Source organism: Cucurbita pepo, chromosome 5, assembly GCF_057944985.1.
Source record: "Cucurbita pepo subsp. pepo isolate OVF chromosome 5, ASM5794498v1, whole genome shotgun sequence".
In the NCBI taxonomy this organism is placed as follows: domain Eukaryota; kingdom Viridiplantae; phylum Streptophyta; class Magnoliopsida; order Cucurbitales; family Cucurbitaceae; genus Cucurbita; species Cucurbita pepo.
The window spans coordinates 16,971,749-16,986,166 of record NC_141802.1 but is presented as its reverse complement, the minus strand read 5'-3'; the positions used below and the strand labels follow the sequence as shown (position 1 = coordinate 16,986,166).

The 14,418-nt window shown below is 36.4% G+C and overlaps 2 protein-coding genes across 2 annotated transcripts; one reads left to right on the top strand and one right to left on the bottom strand.

Annotated features, from left to right (window-relative positions):
* The first annotated feature begins 2,824 nt into the window (after positions 1-2,824).
* On the top strand, positions 2,825-6,729 carry LOC111796068 (BEL1-like homeodomain protein 7). The gene is made up of 6 exons (XM_023678755.2): positions 2,825-3,209; positions 3,453-3,531; positions 3,855-4,780; positions 4,909-5,288; positions 5,365-5,425; positions 5,705-6,729. The coding sequence occupies exons 3-6, from the start codon at positions 3,908-3,910 to the stop codon at positions 6,395-6,397; spliced, it is 2,007 nt and encodes a 668-aa protein (XP_023534523.2). The 5' UTR covers positions 2,825-3,209; positions 3,453-3,531; positions 3,855-3,907; the 3' UTR covers positions 6,398-6,729.
* Positions 6,730-7,202: 473 nt separating this feature from the next.
* Positions 7,203-13,789, bottom strand: LOC111794644 (protein CHROMATIN REMODELING 35). The gene is made up of 8 exons (XM_023676733.2): positions 13,451-13,789; positions 13,275-13,346; positions 12,945-13,102; positions 11,730-12,280; positions 10,573-10,755; positions 10,062-10,226; positions 7,536-9,277; positions 7,203-7,458 (listed from the first exon to the last, which is right to left on the bottom strand). Exons 3-8 carry the CDS (start codon positions 12,949-12,951, stop codon positions 7,455-7,457), a joined length of 2,652 nt encoding a protein of 883 aa, XP_023532501.2. The 5' UTR covers positions 12,952-13,102; positions 13,275-13,346; positions 13,451-13,789; the 3' UTR covers positions 7,203-7,454.
* Positions 13,790-14,418: the final 629 nt, after the last annotated feature.

Here is a 14,418-nt window from a genome sequence, read left to right as displayed (position 1 = left end):
ATTGTCCGCTTTGACCTATTATGTATGACCTTCAGCCTCATGGTTTTAAAATGTGTCTATTAGGAAGAGGTTTCCAGACCCTTATAAGAAATGCTTTGTTCCCCTCTCCAACCAATATAACGTCCTCATTGGCACATCGCATGGTGTCTGGCTCTAATACCATTTGTAACAACCCAACCAACTGTTAGTAAATGTTGTTCGCTTTGACTCGTTACGTAGTACCATTAGCCTCACGGTTTTAAGACACGTCTACTAAGAAAAATGAATATTTTGTTCCCCTCTCCGAACCACGTGGGATCTCACAAAAACAGACAAAAAGAAACAACTCAATGCATGACAGACTATACAACGAGATATGTTAGAGTCGTTAGGTATATAGATTTGGAATCCCGACTCAAATCTTAGGCGGGGTGATACATCATTGAATTAGTTGCTAATTAAGCCATCAAAGTTGTTGTTTTTTTGGTTAGTTTAATGAAACAATCATGACGTGGATTTGTCTTAGAACAAAATCAAAGGATAATGTTGTGTTGTGTTGGGCAAAATGGCCTAATCCACCAAATGTTTGTTTAAACTTTAAAATTTAAATGGTGATTTCATTAACTAACCACTCTCTTATCTTAATTAATCAAAGTTTTGCCTTTTGCTTTTCTTAATTATTCATCCTAATCAACAATTAACATTTAAATTATTTAATTAAAGTTAATCAAATGATAATGGGAAAATCTTGTAAAGTATATTATCAAATAACTATATTTTAATTTAATTTGAAATCAATATTTTTTTTTATTCAAATATTTCATTTGATAATTATTTAATTTTTTTGTTTTAAAAAATTAATTTAAAGAATAATATTTAAAGGTGGGTCCATTTTGGCATAGGATGCAATTCTTTGTTGCCATGCAGCTTTGTTCCACTACCCAAAAGAAGAAAGGATTTTATTTTATTTTATTAAAAGATGGGAAAATAATTTACATTTTTCATTATAACCTAAGGTAGGTAATATCATATTATATATATATTGAAAAATGCACGAAACGATCTTATATTATAAAAATTATAACATTTTTACGTTCGAGTAAAAGAGAGGTACATGAATAAAATGAAACCACATTCACGTGAGAATTATGGTTAAGAAAATTTTTTTAAAAAATTGAGCACATTTCTTTTTGAGGGCTCGTGTTTGACTTGAAGCAATCCTATGTTTACTGACATTCTGAGAATTTTCCTATGAAACATGTCAGTAAAGACAAAACATGTTCAAAAAATTCGGGTTGGTATGTGGGAAAATAAGTAACCTGTTGTAAGAGATACAAAAGAATGTCAGGATCATCAAATATTGAATTTAAATTCTAAATTTCGAATAACATAAATCGTATAAATATATTTTTAGCCTTTAAATTAATATAGAGATAATAACAACAAAATATTTAAAATAAAGATAATAACAAATATTTCATAAATTTATAATGAAACCAAGGTGAACTAATTGAGGTTAAATTTAGCAATTTTTACCAAATGAGTGAAAAAAAAAAGGCGGAATTATGGTAAAATTTAAATAAATTTTATTTAAATTTAATTATTTTATGATACATGTGAGATGTTTTGGTTATATTCTTGCAAAATTTGTTATTTTTATAATTGAATATAATATCATTATTATTATTTTTTTAAAAATTTAATAACTAAAATTTCGTAAAAATTAAATATTAAATATTTACAAATCACAAACATCGTGTTGTTACGTACGTTAAAGACTCTTAATTTTTTAAAAGCGGGGTAGAGTTGAGTTCTGTTATAACCTTATTTTCATATTAGTCCGGTTGACTCGACAAAAAAAAAAAAATTCTAACCCAATCCAAATAAAAAAAAAAAAAAGTCTAACCTTTATAATTTGGGTTTGGTAGCTCGAGTTGGTTCGGATTATTAGGTCATATAAACACCTGTAGTTACTCGAGCGTTGTATATAAATAGAAACATAGATCTATAAAATAAAATAAAATAAAATAATAAATTAAGCGTGAATTTAGTTCAATAAATATAAATGATAGCATAATAATTAACATAGTACTTAATTAATTGATTTCATCTCGTTAATTAATATAACAAAAAGAAACAATTACTATAATTACACACAATTAATGTAAACCAACCACTATTTCATTAATTCAATAACACTCAAATAAGGACTAAATTCTCTAACTATATTTACCATTATCAAAATCAATTAAAAAAAAACGTTAGTTTCGAGTGGCGAAAAGCAGGTAAGAACACGTTTTTGGGAAGGAAACAATAGCTGAAAACCGCTACCAATACGTGAGGAATCTTTCTGGGCTCATAGCTGATCAAATGTTTACAAGACAATAACTTACTAAAATGATGATCAGTAATCATCCGAGAGGATGACCGAGTATCCTATTTAAACTGTTATGAATGAATATCAGACTTTCAATCCCACTTTGGTTTGTTTCTCATTTTTAACGTTTAGAAATATTATATTCGCACTTAATTTAATTTAATAAGAAGAAGAAAATAAACCCACCCACTAATTATTTTTTTTATTTTTATTTTTTTCTTAATGGTTAAAAAAAAAAGAAAAAAAAAAGGAAATATTTGAGGGGTAGAAATATAAATAGATTAAAAAGTAGGACCACAAATGCAAAAGCAGAATAGTTGGAAGAAAATGACAAATAGAGTGATACGAGCACCAAACCAACGATTGCTTGGAACCAATTAAAAATTTTCCGTCTTAAAAAAAATAAAAAAATAAAATGAATAAACAAATAAATAAATAATATATGGAGCAGTAAAAAACCAGAGCCTCCATGCTCGTGGGATGAGAGAGAAAGAAAGGGAAGGGTAGAGAGAGAAAGGGTTTTTTGGGGTTTAAGAAGAAGAAGAAGAAGAAGAAGAAGAAGCCATGGGTCCGTCCAGCAACTGGTAGTTAGGGATTAAGCTTCTTAACCAAACGCGGCGTTATCGGCCAAGAAGAAGATGCAGAAGACGAAGGAGACGAAGAAGAAACAGCGGCGGATTTGAATTTGTTGAAGCAGAGGAGCAAAGAAAAGCAATCCACAGCCACAAAAAGAGAGGGCTCTTTTTTGGGGGATGGAGAAAAGGGAATTAAAGTCATCATTTAGAGAGAGAAATCAAGAAAAAAATCGGTGTTACTCTCACGTGGGAATTGATGCAAATTATAGATAAGAATCGTATGGTTTTAAATTTTTAGATCGTCTTCAAAATCGAAGTCCATACACTTCTCTCTCTCTCTCTCTCTCTCTCTCTCTCTCTGTGTCTCGCTTTTTTCTGTTGATTCTTCTGGATTTTCCCCCTCCTGTTCTTTCTTTAAGATCCATTGATGTTCTTGTGTTCTTCTTTCTGGTGTTTGGAATTTTTCCATGAAAAGTAAGATTTGGTGTTTTGTTGGTGTTTGGGATTTACTTGGGATTCAGATTTTATGCTCCGCCGATCGGGTGCCGTTTTCGAGCTTTTTTGTTCCCTTCCACGGCGGCAACCGTCGCGGATTTCTGGGTATTTATATTATCTTAATCTATACTTTTCTTTCTTTATTCATCTATGAACTTAAAATATTCTATTCTTAGTCTCTCTCAATATGCTTACTACACTCTGCTTGAGTAATTAGTTCTGCATGCAGGTTATGAGTAGCTCTATGTTGTTTCTTTGTTTGTTTTCGTTTTTTTCTTGTGATTGTTCTTGTGGGATTAGGGAAATTTTTTGTGAAGGACTGTGGAATTAAGAACCCTAGAAATTTTCGATTGGTTGAGTTTTGTTTTTTTGTTGTTTGTTGTTATTCAAGTGAGGTTTGATTCATTGATGGCTGAAAATTGTGTTAGGTGACTACACTACTTGGTTTCACTACGAAGTTCTGAATTGAGAGGGGAAATCCATGGCTACTTACTATTCTAGTTCGAGTAATGGAAGGGATGCTACTCCTATCCTCTACTCAAGAGGAGCTTTGATCGGTTCGTATGAAGACTCGTCGATTCTTCCCCGGAATATGATGATGCATAATTCTGGGATGTACATGGATTCATGTCCTTCACAGGGAGACAATGGTTGTGGTCAGATAACGTCGGTTGGAGCAGCGGGAACGAGCCAACAACAGCAGGAGTTTTTGTCGAATCTCGGTGGTTCGGAGATTGCTGAGCATGATTTCAATACATGGAGAGGAGAGGGAAGGAGTGAAATGGTCGGTGCGAGCTCGATGCGTGGCCCGACCAATGTTCTTCATGGTGGGCAGAATTTGCAGGGTCAGGGGTTATCCCTTACTCTTAGTACACAAATTCCATCTGGAATTCAAATGCCTTCCATTCCTTATAGGAATTCAGATATGGGTTTAGCTTCGTTCTTGAGTCCGAATCCGACTAGTTCAGGCAACGATGGCTGCAGAAATGGCAGTTCTAGAGACGAGCAGTTGGCAAAGGGCGAATTATCTCAATACAGTATGTCTACGATTGCACGAACGATGCCGAACTCGAAGTACCTTAAGGCAGCACAACAACTCCTTGATGAAGCTGTTAATGTCAGGAAAGCTTTGAAGCGACCTAATAATGAGAGAAACCAGAGCTCACATGAGCATGAAACTAGAAGTGGAAAGAATGGTGATGCAGGAACCAAAAACGACGGTTCGATGCTCACTGCAAGCGGAGCGTCTTCGAACCCTCAAGAAACTGGAAGCAATTCAACTTGTGAGCTCTCTCATGCTGAAAAGCAAGATTTGCAGAACAAGTTGACAAAGCTTTTATACATGTTGGATGAGGTAATATACTCTCTTATATTCTCTAGATTAGATGAACACATTCGATTCGATTTTCCGTTGAAATGGTTTGTGACACCGACTTGTTCCGAAGTACGAGCTCAAGGTGAACTCTTGATCTTGTTTTGTAGGTTGATAGAAGGTACAATCAGTATTACCATCAGATGCAGATTGTGGTATCATCGTTTGATGTTATAGCAGGATGTGGGGCGTCTAAGCCATATACTGCACTTGCACTCCAGACTATATCTCGTCATTTTCGGTGCTTGCGGGATGCAATAGCTGGTCAAGTTCGAGCTACCCGTAAAAGCCTGGGAGAGCATGAGAATTCTGGAAATGACAAAGGAGTTGGAATCACCCGTCTCCGGTACGTCGACCAGCAGTTAAGGCAACAAAGGGCTCTTCAGCAGCTTGGTATGATACAGCAGCATGCATGGAGGCCTCAAAGAGGGTTGCCTGAGAACTCTGTTTCGATTCTTCGTGCTTGGCTGTTTGAGCATTTCCTTCATCCGTAAGTCTCGAACATTAGTATTTCGTTTTATGTTCTCTCTGTCGAACCAAAATTAAACCTAGTACTACATTTCCAGGTATCCAAAGGACTCTGATAAGATCATGTTGGCAAGGCAAACAGGATTGACAAGAAGTCAGGTAAAAACTCCATAACTGGGGAAGTAGAAACATGGCACTAGAAAGATTTTGGATAATATTTTGAATCAATTTGTTTGATATGTTGGAAAAGACCAAACCTTGTATGTCTGAAAAGATGTGTCTGCTGGAAGTAGGTACATGTCGTGGAGGCTGCCGATTTAGCTCCAAAATCATCGTCTTCACATTTTATTTCTCCACCATGTCTATATTTACCTCGAGTTTTGTTGTACTGACATGTGTATCGATATTAAATTTGATGTCGTCGATGGGCTTGTGCAGGTCTCTAATTGGTTTATCAATGCACGCGTGCGTCTTTGGAAACCTATGGTAGAGGAAATGTACAAGGAAGAGGCAGGCAGTGCAGAAATGGACTCTATATCTTCATCTGAAAATGTTGGCAAGGGAACAAAAGGAGATAACAGGACCTTTGAGGATAATAAGGAGGAGGATCTGCAACAAAGTACAAGTTCAACAGCCACCGAAAGATGTAGCGCCGGAGACATTATCGACTTAAAATCCGATCAAGCCTCTAATCTTGTAAATTCAGGTTCCACCAGACTAGCTAGTTTCCAAAATGGTGCTCACATCGAAGCTCAAAACGAGCTGGTAAAGTCGAGGGAGGAGCTAAGGCCTAATGTAAATAACTCTAATTTCTTTCCTGATGCAATTGTCCAGTCTCAGGCAGGAAGTGACAGGTTTATGGCTGCCGCTGCTGCCTATCACATGTCTGAACTGGGAAGGTTTGGGGCGGTTAGCGGGGTATCGCTTACACTGGGCTTGCAGCATTGTGAGGGTGGTGGCATACCTATGCCCACTGGGACACATCATGGTTTTGCAGCCATGAGAGGAGACGAAATGTACAATGCTGCAGCGTCTTCTCTTGGGGACACAGGCCATTTTGAATGCGTAAACGCTGGTAATCCGCAACCGAGGTTCGGCCCTTCTCATCTTTACCATGATTTTGTTGTGTAAAAGTGCAACTGTACAAGATTGCTGGTCTGCATCATATACTAGATGATATATATGTACCACTGAAGGAGCAAAGGAACATAGATTTTTCTGCATTAGAACATAGGCTGTTCCTTGTAGCATTTCCTTGCTTGCAGATAAAAAGAATGATTTGTGTCCTCCATATATGATATATGGAAAGCAGCAAAAAACATATTTGTTATATATATCATGTGTAGTTGATTGGAAGGTTAGCCATATTTTGTCTGTCCGCATATGATTCAGTCACTGCCAAACTTTGGTTTCCACAGGAAATATCATCATTTGAATAAATGTTAAGTGATTTTGAATTTAAACCTTCTATTACATATCTTTTTAAATCTCCAATTTTTATGCTTTTTGTCTATTTTATTGTAATCTTCCTGTTTTTACAAGTGTACTAGTAGAATCAAGAAAGTAACAATTAGTCATTTTGAGCCTAGCTCAATTGATAAAAACATTATATTTTCGACCAAGATTTGAATCTCGATAAACTGACTAAAATGTGTATGCTTCAAACCGACTCGATTCAGTTGGTTCAATCCGGGTTTTCAGTTTTAACAAACCTCCATTACTCGAATAACTAAGGAAGTAATCAACATAAGTAGACAACTTCGGCTAATATTCTACAGATTATAATGGGTATAGAGCCTTTACCTTTGAGTCCTTCAAATTGGAAGTCCCGCATTCAGTTCATAAGTTCTTTCATTCTTATTAGCTCCCCAAGTGTAACCTGTAGCTCCATGATTCAAACTTATAAAGATAGGTAGCATAAAAGGCAAGCCGTAACTGGAATTAACAGTACCAAGATTTTGTTACCAAAAAACCTAGACCAGTGGGATCTATAGGAGGAGTTAGTTGAGGTTTCAAACTCCATTTGCCGTGAACAATATTCAGGCACGGCGGTGGTCATGCTATACAAGTCAATAAAGAAAGCCAACTAACACCACCATGGCTATCTGCCCATGCTCTTTACAAAAACAAGAAAAAGGATCAAAATGGTCTGATGAAGGGCTTTGATCAGACAATTATTATGCAGGGTCTACCTGAAAATAGTAAAGAACACAATGTCAGGAGATTCTAGAAGTAAAGTAGCTCAACTGAGAAGATATAGCGTACGGACCTTCTGTACAGAACTCTGACATCTTGATTTAGAAGTGGGGTTTCTAGAAAATTATCGCCACAATCTTTCACGTCAACAGTCGTCACTTCAAAGTCATGATAGCCACAATACTCGTTCCACTCGAACCACATCTTAGCAATCAGTTCCTTCTTGAAGCAAGCGCTATGATCCCCCTCTTCAGGAGAGTCAGCAGCCACCAATCTATAAGCAAAGACTTTCTTAGTTTGGCCAGGACGGAAAGCACGACCAATTGCTTGGCGGGTCACTGATGGATTCAGATGAACATCCAAAATAATGATACGTGATGCCCCTACTAGAGATATGCCTTCCCCACAGGCCTTAATGGAACCAAAGAAGACTCGAGCATCGGGCGAGTTGTTGAAGCGTTCCATCGACCATTCCCGATGCTCAGAAGTTGTTTCACCAGATATCATGAAGGTTTCTTTTCCTGGACTCCAACCTTTCTTCTGCACAACCAATCTCTCCATGAATTTCAAAGGGAGCAGGTATTGGCTGAAAACCAGCAGCTTCTCCCCGGTAGTGGCACACAAATTCAGCATGTTAAGAAAGAATTTTGCCTTGACTCCATCTTTAACGTCCAGCTTATCAATGACCTCATCTATTTTGTCATCCGTTACAACAGCATTCACAGAGAAAACATTCAACTTTGGGTGTAAATAAACAGCACTGCCGGCAGAGCTTATTTTGAACTTCCTATTAAACTTTTTAACCTTTTCTCCTTCATGCTTCTGTTTAGAGGTGAGATTCAACACCACGGTAAAGTCGACCAATCCAGGGAGCTCGTCGAGAAAATCCCCTTTATAGTAATGCAAAATCTTGCTGGTCATTTCACGTAAATCATGGATGACACTCACTTTCCTCCTGAAATCTTTATCCTTTTGAAGTGTATGTTCCACCAAATCATAAAAAGCAGAATCAACACCTGCTTTGAACTGCTTCCTCACACCAGGTATATCCACTCTTGACATGATGCGCTTGATGATAGGTCGAGAAGTTTCGGATCTCATGAACTTCGGTCGAACAAGATTCACTATATTGAATACCTCTTTAACATGGTTCTGATAAAGGGTTCCTGAAAGAACCACTTTTCGTGGAGTTCTGACTTTGGCAAGAGCTTGCAAAATATCAGTGTTCTCATTTCTTGGAGTATGCCCCTCATCTAGAATAAGAATGGTAGGAACCTTGAGCAATATATTTTGACATGCAGTTGATGATGAACTGGTTTCAACCTCACAGACGATTGTGGAAAATTGTTTGTATCCTAAGAACAGAATACTCTTGTGCTCGACCCACTGATTCAGTACTGTCAGCTGTTGAGCCCTATTATCTGCTTTAACAGAATAGAAATCATAGAGTGGAATGTCTTCCACTTGCCAAATCTGAAACTCTTTTTTCCATGTAGCCAAGATTCCTTTGGGAAGCACAACCAATGGTCTGGCCTGTGGATACTTGGCTAAAAAACTTTGCATAAAACTGATTATCATAAAGGTTTTTCCAGATCCAGGAGCGTGAGCCAAAATGCAGCCTCCAGGATTGTCAGTTACCAAGTTGCTTATAAGAAAATTGAAACCTTCCATTTGATGAGGCTTCATTTGCTTCATATGCCTAGGGTGTGCAGAAATTTCAGTTACAGTCAAATCATCTTCTGAAATTTTAACTTCAACGTCACCTGAATCTTTGTTACGAGATTCAGACATGTATGTTCTTGTGCTCTTCTTACCCTGGAAAAGAAATATGAATCATTGCAAGATTAAGTTCACAGAAGATGATAGAGCTGATAACAAATGTAGATCAGAAACTATTCAGGATTTTTCAAAATTATATCACTCGACATGACATAGCTAGTAATGTCGATCCAAATTCACAAACAACCTACTATCACTTGACATGACAGTGACATTTAATAAGGATCCTATAATTAGTGAAAAACTAACAAAACAATCTACTATTCAATTCAAATAAGCTCAAGGAATCAGACAAGTTTAAAATTCAATATTACAGCCAAAAAAACGAAGAAAAACCGGGTCTAGCTTTTGTTCGTAGTGTGGAAATTGTAGTTGTGACTTCTTTTTCCAACGCACGAATTGTTCGCGCTTATTATCCGAGTATAAACTCGATAAAAGCTTCATTCAAGTATGTATCTATCGCATCCTCAGATGTTACATTTGAGACTCAAAATCAACATATACCAATGCTACATTCAGAGGGCGACAACAAAAACTGCTACCCACGAGCTTATGGACCACAATTTAAATTATTCTGCCCCGCTTTTGGCACGTATAAATTCATATAACAAAGGCAAGGAAACATGGTTTTCACACAATTGAGATGCCATGTTGCATACCTGCTAATTTTAATAAAAATATCACCCTCAACAGAGATCCTTGAATTACAATCCTATCTCAAGAACATGAGGAGCGAGCCAAAACCACTCAACTGTTTAACTTTACATGTAAGCACACTAATATGCAATAAGCTACATAAATCGGCAACAGAGACACAAACCTTGTTGTACTGAAACTCAAAAATGGTCTCAATTCCTCTGTCAATAACCCCACAAATGCGACAAACATAACCAAGATCCTCCTTCAAGAGAAAAGAATGATCACAGTCCGTAGTATCATCTGTAGTTTGTTGATTAGATGATGAATCTACAGCGACATCCAAGTCCTAGAAGAAGTTAGAATTGCAAGAATTATAAGTTTTACAAAAACAAGTTAAGTTGTTGAAAAGGGCAATGACAATAAAGGAGTAAAATTCTACTTTAACACAACATGCACAAAACTAGGATTTTTCTTTAAACAAGTAAAAAAAAAAAAAAAAAAAAAAAAAAAATCAATAATATTTGATAAGCTACAGAAATATTCAATATACAGATTAGCACATTAACCCAAATAAGATGCACTCATTGTCTTAGAAACTAAGGGTATATAATTAGGAATTAATACATTGCAGACAAAAAACCAGAACTGAAGGAAACTGTAGGCACAGAGACCTATATATATAACAACAATACCTTGGAACATTCCAATGCCATTTTCATATCGTTCCAAATATCTTCAAGACCATCTTCTTCACTGTTAGCCTGTTCGCTGACCTCATCTTCCTCTACACCGACGTAAACACCTCTGTCTTTCTTACTTATAGTTTCACTTTCACCAATAGGAGTTGCTTCCTCCCCATTTGAAGCCCGGCGTCCCTAACAAGAGAAATCCATCCTTAGAACATACATAAATTATCTTCAACTCTAAACTTCAATAATATAATTTCATAAGGCACTACTTTTAGACACTGATCAATAGGAGTAATCAATGAACAATATTGAGATTATAAAATGCTGTAGAAATTTCCATCATGCTATCAGTTTTCATTCCACATTCAGAATTAGTTCTAGAACACGTACCAAGAGCCTGAATTAACTAAATTTTTCATTGGTTATGAGGTGAAATTTCTTGTGGAAGATGTTCGGATTGGTATTCATCCTTTAAGATTTTATTTCATAAAAAAATTTACTTAATCAGATTGAAGTGCTCTCAATTGCCTCTTTCATTTCTGATCCACACAAAATTGGCATTTTCTTCTGGAAGAATTTCGGTAATATGGATTAGGAATTGTTTCATGCTCTGCCAAAAGAAAGAGAGAAAAAGGAAAACACAAACAAACAACAACAATATGGAATTAGGTATGATGTCCTCAATGCCTATTCTCCAAACTTTTTGGAGTAGAGAGGTAGCCAACTTATTTCATCTTTTGCTAATCTGCATTGTAGATGGAGTTCATCCTCGTAATTGCCTATCATTTCATAAGTTCTTAAGAATGTATAGTCCTCTTAACAATTTGGTTGTATCAATTTTTTTTCAAATTAAATATTCTTGTTCTATTAAAAAAGAAAAAAATTGAAGCTACTACATAGATGTTGTGTGAGATCCCACATCGATTGGGGAGGAGAACAAAGCATTCTTTATAAAGGTGTGGAAACCTCTCCCTAGCAAACACGTTTTAAAAACCTTGAGGGGAAGCCCGAAAGGGAAAGCTTGAAGAGGACAATATCTACTAGCGGTGGGCTTGGACCGTTACATGTTGGCTATTTATTTTTAACAGTGGATGTGTCACAATATTCAATTTCATATATATGTTTAAATTTACAGTTACATAGATGTCTAGAAAGCTTACCACTGCCACTTTGTCCTTGAAGAGACTTTGTCCAGGTGGTCTAGGCAGAACAACCTCTTGAAAAGGATGTATACGCCTCGGAACATAGCTTTCTTCCTCATCAGAATCAATTATTACAATAGGCAATCGTGATTTCTCAACATCGTTGTCACGAACGTCAATGGCAGAATCATCCTCCAAATCAATGAGATTATTATGAACCAATTGGGAAGCTTGATGATTCATTGCCTCTGTACACTCTTTACTTCTCCCCAGACCAAATAACATACTCGACAGCGTAGGATACTTGGCAATGTAAGGACTTAGAATTTGCATCTTACACGAAACAAGGACTTCAATCTCTTTAGTGACACTTCCAAACTGACCACAATCCAAGCTATCGATCAAATTATTAATGGCGAACGGATCAGAGTAATCAATTACTTTCGCCGAGTTCTTCATTTTGTTTTGTCTCGGTATGTCATCTTTTTGGGCAGAAATGGTGGCAGTGCCAGGGAAATCTTTTCCATCAGTAGATAATTTTAGTCTCTTACGTCTCTCGTAAAACAGTCCTGACCACAACGGATCGCACATTATCAGTATCTAACAGTAGCAATTCAACGAACTTAACAGAATAGGAACAAACATCCTTCCATGGTCAGATATTCAGGCTTAGCAAACAAAAACTAAATTCAAGTGTTCTTCATTAGAAAACAATAGAAAACTAAATTCAACAATATTGCACCAGGAGAAAGGAAAAGGAAAATATTAGACGAAAAAGGCTATAATGAAAGAAAATAAGATCAGTATCAAATAAAGCTATAACTTGAAGTGTGATGACCCACGTTGGTTGGGGAGGAGAACAAACCACCATTTATAAGGGTGTGGAAACCTTCCCCTAGCAGACGCGTTTTAAAGCCTTGAGGGAAGCCCGAAAGGGAAGACCCAAAGAGGACAATATCTGCTAGCGGTGGGCCTGGGTCGTTACATGAAGTGTGGAGTATATAAAGCAAAAGTTCCTAAACAATATATCCGATATTCATTACAAAGCACATTAAATCAACAAAACAAAGACTATTTTTCCACAGATAATTCTAGTTTAAACAACAAATGCCTAACATAATCTTCCACATGATTTTAAAACGAAGAATGAAATAAATTACAAAACAAAAGTGCTTCAATCTCTTGAAACCAACAAAGTATGCCCAATTATTTTGTTTGTTCGAAGAACCTTACCGTACATTCTGAAACAGCAACAGTATCAGATAATACTCAACAATTCTTCACACTTCACACACATATATCCCTTCTCTAACGTCCTGGGTTCATCAACAAACAATTTCCACCGATACCATTGCCAAACAAGTCATATTCACACAAGAACAGCACAACCCCTGCAATAAAAATCGACGTAAAGAACATGCAACATTGCGCTAGACATAACCAAGAGATTAGAAATAACCAGAACACTAAAAGAATCAGCATCGTGAAGAACATTCCGGATAAACACAACCCACATGGGAAACCAAAAAAAGAAACCCCCATTTGTGGAAGAGGAAAGGGTACCATTTGGAGTGGCGGAGATATTATGGGAGAAGTCGATGGTCGCATCCATGATACGTTCAAGTATTGCAAACACTGAGCATTTCCACAAACACACAGAAGCAAAGATTACATTACAGAAAGAAATATAAAACAACCGAACAGAATCCGCCGAGTAAGTGCATACAACAACAACTGACCGCGAGGAAAACGGAGGCTAACAAATTTGATCAATCCGAGCAGAAGAAGAAACTGAGAACAGAGTTAGAAAACCCCGATTTCAACGATTTAGGGTCCGATTGAAAGCGGAATCAACTCACATTTTGATTCAACTCGATGAGGAGCTTTCTCGTTGAACTTGACAATGGAGACAGAGAGAGAGAGAGAGAGAGAGAGAGAGAGAGAATCAAAGCATGCGTGAGATGAAGGAAATGGGAGAACGAAGGGCCTGCTCCGCTCTGCTGCTCGGACTGAGGGCGTTTCCGACTGTACCAAAACGGCGGCGTTTCCGCGGTGACGAGGGAGAATGCGATATTGTGAACCAATCAAAATTCAAGAAGATTGCGACGGATCAAGTACACGTGGCTTGCCGAGTCAGTCCTTATTACGTCAGCTTTCTGACTCAGACGACACGCCAGCAGAGATTAACATTTAATTTTTTTTTTCTTTGGTTAAATAATTGCAAATTTGGAATTTTCAACGTTGGGTATAAATGTTTTCTTAATATAATATATCATTTATAATTTATTTTAAATATGATATAATATATTTAAATATCTAATGTATAATAATATATATTTTATTATATTTGGATATCATAAAATATTTAAATATATATTCCACTCAAATCTCATTATTTTTTAATATTTCAAATTAATATTTTTTCTCATTTATATTTAATATATAAAATATTTATGTAAACAATTCAACCCGTCTTTTAAGGTTACTCTCAACTAGTAATGAGATCTAAAGTTGTATTCTTATGCATTGTAGAACAAGTCGTGTCCATAAATATAATCAGACAAGTCAATCATTTACAAGCGATTTGTAATTACAAATGGGTCAAGCTTATTTTACCTGTGTAATTATTGTTGGATGATGAAAGTCCCACATCAGCTAATTTAGAGAATGATCATCGGTTTATAATCAAATAATACTCTCTCCATTC